Below are 7,003 nucleotides of genomic sequence, written 5' to 3'. Positions count from 1 at the left end.
GATTATTTATACATGTCATAAATAAAAAAACTGCTGAGATATATTATCTAGATTAATTTTTTATATGAAATTGAATCTTTTTAAAATCATTGAAAAGGACGAAAGATATTCTAAATGCTTCAGTTAGAGAAAAAATCCGTACATGATGTATTTTAAGGTGGAGTATTTCTAAACTAGAGCATCTAAAACATTCTTTCAATGATATTATACACACACATATTAATATATATATATATATATATATATATATATATATATATATATATTAAGCTGTACTGACTTAAGGCAATAATTTGTTTTTTCATCGATTCTAATTTTTAACATGGATCGATCGTATGCGTATTTGCGAATATATTTTTAAATTATGAAGGCAGGATGAGTAGGATATATCAAGTAGATTGTCAGAAAAGAAAGGTAAAAAGGAGGAGTTGAAAAATGGAAGGAGAAGGGAAGGTTAGAAGCCATAGACTCATCCTCGCGATACTTTCACTTGAACTCCTTCTATCGCCGTGTAAAGATCTTCTAGACGCTGGGAGCTGTATTCTTATTGTATACTTTTTGCGGAAAACCGAACTCGTATAATAATCTTTTAATAATTCTAACATTTCACAAAAATGATATTCTACTGGATTTTACAATTTTATCTTTTACTATTCGTCGTCACTGTTCACTCTAGAGAAGTTTCTGTAAGTAATAATGAAAACTTAAAATATTACGCAATATTATATTAAATTTAATTCTGTATATCAATGTTATAAAAAATGAGAAACTACATAGCTTTAGAGAATGATACTATTACATAATTTCGATTTTCAAGAATTATGAACAAACATATTGTTTTCAAGATGCAATTCAATTATTGTTATTGTGTTCGCAGAATGCCACGCCACCAAATGTTTCGACGTATTTTTCTTGTCTTAATCGGCCTATGGGATTTTATGCCGACATCGAAACAAATTGTAAAGTATATCACACATGCGATGATCATGGAAACAAATTTACTTATCGATGTCCTGAAGAAACGGCTTTTCGCCAGGATGCCTTAATATGTGATCACGTTCATCTCGTTGATTGCCGAACCATCACTTATCTGTCATCACAATTTCAAAACGAGGACGCCGAGGAAAATATGCATACAATGCCTTTGATAAAATCACCAATTGTATCCATTGATACGCTCGATAATCATCGACAATCATTTTCACGCTCCTTTAGAGTGATTCAACAACCCGACAAAGTCAAATCTAATAAAGTTCAATCTGGTTTTGTGTTCAGTGCAAGTTTATTCTTAAGAGATAAGGCACGAAATCAAGCTGAACAAATCACCGATACTTGTACGACGTGCAATCCTAATTCGAAGAATCACATGACAATTTCCACTTCTCGATCGCTCACTGAACAGTTCAGTTCATGGAATTCCCGTAACGACAAGTCAACTCCATCAAGACCATCATTGCCTTTATCGACAGCGGAGAGTCGCGTTTTCGCACGAGATAAAACCTCCAAATACATTAATCATTCATTTGAACCGACAATAAATTCTTCACTCGAGAAAATAATAGCATCAGAAGGTAATCAGCATTCGCCTGCTCTGCATGAAAAGCCTCCTTTCTTACGTCACAACAGTGATTATCATCCATATTCAGAGACTCTAAGATCGATCCAGGCTAATACTCATACGCTCAACACAAAGTCCACCACGGAAATACCCGTACATGCTTTGACGCTCTCCTTAAAGCCGTTAGTGCCAAATGAACTGGAATATGACCCTTACTACCCTAAACAGCCTACGTCTACTGAGACATATTATACACCCAGCAATCGCAATAAGATTAATATGAGCATTCATCTTTCTAATCAGACGCCATCGATAATCGCGCAATCCGATTTTTTCGAAATCCCATCTATACTGCCCGATCTGAATACTTTAGCAGATTTGGTCGATCGTCGGAAATTTTTTTATATCCCGCGCACAAACATCAAGTCGATGCGCCATTAACTATTAAACTATTTAATATTTATATTTATAATATTATGCAAAATTATTGCTTTATTTTGCTACAAAATAAATTATACATTGCATTCAATTATTAATTCAACATGTTGTTAATAATATATTGTTTGTGATTTATCTTATCTACAAGTGGTCTAATAAATATTGAGTACCATGAGACTAAGGGATTCCATAAGAGTTTTCATTTCTTAAAGTGGATAGTACACGAGTATCTTCTATGCTGAAAAAATTATTGATGTTAATTTTATACGAAAAATTTAATTTTAGCATGTTATCGATATTGCCACCTGCTCAAATTTCGATGCCAATTCTCCATGAATGGTGTTAAAAGTTTTCCTGCAATTTGCTGAATGTTTATTGTACTTCGAAATATCTGAGTTAATGCGGTTATTATTCTATTTTTATTGTAATATTTTACTTGTAAGCGTTTAATTGTTGACATAAGCCCTGAAAGTAACTATATCTATATATAATACATGTTCCATATACCAAATTAAAAATAAATAATTAAAAATACAAAAGATTAACTAGGATAGCCTAGATTCTAGATCTATTTTCTCACCGAAATATGTGACTGTGAATGGTAGTATAGTAATTCTTGCAAAAATTTTATTTCTAATGAACAGCGACACTTTTCTATAAGGTATCGAATATATTCATTCTCTTGTTTAAAAAATCTTATATTTTTCTGTAACTCTTTAACTTGCGTTTGCAGCTGTAGTTGTATAACTTCTTCCCTCCAACGTTCAATATTTATATCTTTTTTTAACTTTTGTATGTCATTATACATCTTCGTACTTATCGTTTGATTTGAATTCAAATAAAAACTTAATTCTTCCAACTCACTGAAACGTATATATAATGTAAATGCATTTTGCGTAATTGTTTTGCCGTTTGTTTAGAAAAAGATTATGAAAAAGAATTGATCATGAATATTTTAATCTATATGAGATGCCTAATAACTTTACAGACACTATATTAAGTACTGAAGTACATATAAATTCTTATATTTTTTTTAAGTTTTCGATAACAAGTTGACACTAAAAAATTCGACAAAATCAATACTATAAAAGTATTTAAAAAATGTACTTTACAACTTGTTCAAAAAAACTATATAATTACATGATAAGATATAATTAAACATTGTCAATAGTGTTCATTTTATGGTTACCATTTTACAAAGCAATTATAATTAAGAAATATCATATTGATGAGCAATTATGTTACTTCTTGACATATTTTATAACACCTTGGATAATGATAAATACATATAGAGCTTGTTGGATTAAAATTGAAAAACTTTATATTTATTAATACTTGGCATAAATAGAAAATAAATATTCTACGTTTAAACAACGTTTTTAATACGTTTTAATGAAGTTTTGTTTTAGCATAAACGCTGATTTGATGGAGACTTCGCTTTTGGTTTCACCTCTCACAAGCAATCCACACGCGCATGGACAGAACTAAAAAATAATTCCGTACAATTATACAAATTTCCACGTTTTTCTATAACATACATTTTTTCTATATTTCTTATGCTATATCTAAATTGATCGAATATGCGGTAAAAATTGTATAAAGAATTTCCTATATCATATCTGTGCTTCAATTTAATAGCGATTCTTTTCTATTTTCTCAAGTTAGATTTTTCTTTTATATAAAAGTGAATTAAAGCGAATTAAGATTATATTAGATTGTAACGCCAAAGACGAGGAGATGCACGCTAAAAATTCTTGTGTACCATTTGTATTGTTAGATAAAAAGATATTTTGATGAAATACAACTTCAGATATGGCTTTAGCACACTTTTAAAATACTCCGAAAACTATTTTTTCTCTTAACCATCAATCAACAACCGTAAAATAATTGTGATATTAAACTTTGTCATGCGGACAATAAATTAATAAATTAAATTACCATTTCGTGAGTAAGCGTCGATGCATCTTCAGTGGAAGAAATTGTAGGTGAGCCGTATGCAATTCTTGAATTTTGTTGCGTTAACTTTGTTGGTTTTGACATTTTGATAATATTATACTCATATTTACTGTCTGTATAACAGTCAATAAATAAATATAAATCTATTATGCTTATTGATGGATAGTGCTGCTGATACTTTTATATATTTAGATTATATATTTAGAAAGTAAAATTTGTTTCCTTTTAACTTACCAACATGTCTTAGCATTTGAGTTATATTGTCTTGCCTTTGCTGAGATTCAGTTGGACATACCTGGCAAGCAGTTTTATCAGAAGAAATTTGTACAAATAATAATTTTGATTTTAGTCCGCTTTTATTTGTATCTACCGATTGAGTCTTCGAAATAATTTCTTCTTGTCCTTTTATATGGGTATAAATATAATATATGATTATAAATATAATTATTTATTATGAGAGTAAATAAAAATATTTTATATTTACAAGTAAAAAAGAAATGAGTAAATTAAAAATATTTTAAAAAATAAAAAAATTATTCACAAACATTAAAAAAATTATTGTTGTTTTTTCTTTTTTGGCAGATAACCTAGCTTTGTATAGAGTCATTTTTAAAAAAACGCACTATTAAATGCTTTCAACATAATGTTACAATCGCGATTATGATAGTCTTTTCTTTTTTCATCAAACGCAAGTTGTCCCGATTCTTCCGAAGGGTTCTTTAGGTGAAGTGCAACGCCACAAAGTGCGCAAACCGAGGAGGATGTAGTCGCAAGGATTAATCCTGATTCATAATGTTGCTAATAAAAATTATTTTCAATTAATGCCGTTACATTCTTGATTTCTTTCGATCATTTTTTATCTTTGTCATGCATTCAACACAGATGTACTTATTTTAGAATAAAGCGTTCATTACTTTATCACTCCCCTTGTATCGTTTTGAGTCAGGATAGGGCACTTGGAAATCTGGATCTCTCTTCCATTGCTTATCTATATCATTTACAACCAACTGTATCAATCTTATTGCAGGTTCCTTAATTGCTTGCAGTAAATCATGGATTGCCGTGATCTGTTAGCAGTTCATTATTTTCCTCTAATAGCTCAACTTTAGGCTCTCTCTCTCTCTCTCTCTCTCTCAAGTAGTTATAATTATTAAGTAAATTCAATTAAATAAAATTTAAAAACTAAGAAAAAATCATTATTATATTTTAATTCACAGAACTATTAATTCACAGAAACTGGGCGCTCTAAATCTATAGGAAAATGAAAAAAGCAAGAGATTTTCTACATTACATTTAATAGTATTATGTAATTCTTAATGTAGAAAAAATATTCATTATTTACTTTAACTTACATTACTCTTCAATTCTTTATGATTTGATAGACTATATAACAAAATCTAAATTACATATATATTACAATAGAAAATAAAAGACATAAATTCTTTATATTAAAGTCAATTTACAAATCTTATATTTCAAGTACTTTATATTTACATTTTCTCATTTTTCTACAATAATATTTAACAAATTATTAAACATTAATGTTTTTCTTTTTTGAATTCACAAAGTTAGACATTTTATTTTTAAAGAAAGGGTTAATATTTTATATTAGAAAAATATGTATATTTATATATATATATAAATGATACTTACTTGTTGATCATGATTGCCATCAAACCTAGACAAACGGTAAGGTCTTTTTAATTCCTTACAAAAGTGATATGCAGGACAAAATTGCATTTTAGATAACGAATCTATCGATGAATCACGATTTATTAACACTATGCTTTGTTTCGATGGAATCTCAATGGTAAGAGGATTGTATCTTGTGATATCTTTTATATCGCGTGTCGTTTCCATCGTTTCTAATCTGATATAAATTTAACTTGATTTAATGTAGTAATAGCGATATAATATAGATGATAAGTTGCTCTCGAAGAGACGATAACTAGATGAGTCTCGATAATATCGAGCCATTTTTACATGATTTTATATCATTTACGACCAACAAATTTTATATTATGTCATTTTTAATATTACTTCTGTTGCTTCTTCAGTTGAGTCGGCACAAAATTTGAAACTCGACGAGTTTTATTTTAGATGGCAGATTTCATGATGTAGTTATATTCGTTCAGTACTCTAATCTCATTGTCAATTCTCAATTTGTTAAAATTTTTGTAAATAATGGCTGATTTTTCTAAAAGGCTAGTAATTACTACACTAAATACCGATGTAAATAAATCTGTGAATGAAATCCATAAATCTAATCAAATGAGTTATTGGAAGCAAATATTAAAGAGCTACGAAAAACGGACTGCCTTGTTGGAGAAGAGACGCAGTGTACTCATAGAAAGAATACGCTTCATGGAATGTACGTTGCCTTCTTTGCTTGTGAGTGCCACTGCTTATGGCAAACGAAAAATTTTCGAGGAACAGTCGAAAATCCTTGAGAACACGTTTCAATCTACTATTCCAAAAACTTAGTAGCTATATGTTTGAAAAAGACAATATAGACAAGCAACTATTAGGTAAACAAGAAGAAGTAAGTAATCCATTGTCTAAAATGTGTTATAACTTTAGTTACTGTACATATAAATGCTATAATAATATATAGCATAAATTTATACAATTTTTACTTTATCTTATAATTTTTTTCATATATCTATCATTTTTCTGAAATAATAACACGTACGTATAGTTTCGCGCCGCATCCTCTGTACATCCACATAGCCGAAAAAGTCCATATACTTATACATACTCGTATAATAAATATATACAGGTATAAATAATTATGTCCACATATATTGTCTTTTTTTTCATGTATAGTAAGAAAATAATAATAACAATTGGAAAAACAATTTGAAGAATAAGTTTTACATTATTTTTCAAAGAAAATATTTTTATTAAAAAAAATTGAAAAAATAAAAATATTGTTTATATATATATATATATATATATATATATATAATTATATAGACATATATGTATAATTATATAGAAGTGATAAATTTATATGTAATATTACATATGGGTAATTTTTTCACTTTAAAT

The 7,003-nt window shown here is 28.6% G+C and overlaps 1 protein-coding gene and 1 pseudogene across 2 annotated transcripts; one reads left to right on the top strand and one right to left on the bottom strand.

The window, feature by feature from the left end:
- The first annotated feature begins 281 nt into the window (after nt 1-281).
- On the top strand, nt 282-3,062 carry LOC114929470 (uncharacterized). Its single transcript, XM_029301016.2, has 2 exons — nt 282-686; nt 878-3,062. The coding sequence occupies exons 1-2, from the start codon at nt 615-617 to the stop codon at nt 1,997-1,999; spliced, it is 1,194 nt and encodes a 397-aa protein (XP_029156849.1). The 5' UTR covers nt 282-614; the 3' UTR covers nt 2,000-3,062.
- Nucleotides 2,286-5,812, bottom strand: LOC114929489 (uncharacterized; annotated as a pseudogene). The gene is made up of 8 exons (XR_014924761.1): nt 5,606-5,812; nt 4,867-5,019; nt 4,523-4,750; nt 4,187-4,360; nt 3,935-4,065; nt 3,383-3,480; nt 2,577-2,859; nt 2,286-2,461 (listed from the first exon to the last, which is right to left on the bottom strand). The product of XR_014924761.1 is annotated as an uncharacterized LOC114929489 (transcript).
- Nucleotides 5,813-7,003: the final 1,191 nt, after the last annotated feature.

This window comes from Nylanderia fulva, unplaced genomic scaffold (genome assembly GCF_048542155.1).
Source record: "Nylanderia fulva isolate GAGA-0341 unplaced genomic scaffold, ASM4854215v1 Scaffold23, whole genome shotgun sequence".
Classification (NCBI taxonomy): domain Eukaryota; kingdom Metazoa; phylum Arthropoda; class Insecta; order Hymenoptera; family Formicidae; genus Nylanderia; species Nylanderia fulva.
The sequence above is the reverse complement of the archived record's forward strand: the minus strand, read 5'-3'. Positions and strand labels throughout refer to the sequence as shown.

Excerpts from the sequence above, each read along its gene's own strand:
- LOC114929470 (XM_029301016.2), top strand. The coding sequence starts at position 615 with ATGATATTCTACTGGATTTTACAATTTTATCTTTTACTATTCGTCGTC. Across the intron at positions 687-877 it reads TTCACTCTAGAGAAGTTTCT|AATGCCACGCCACCAAATGT; the intron begins GTAAGTAATAAT and ends TTGTGTTCGCAG.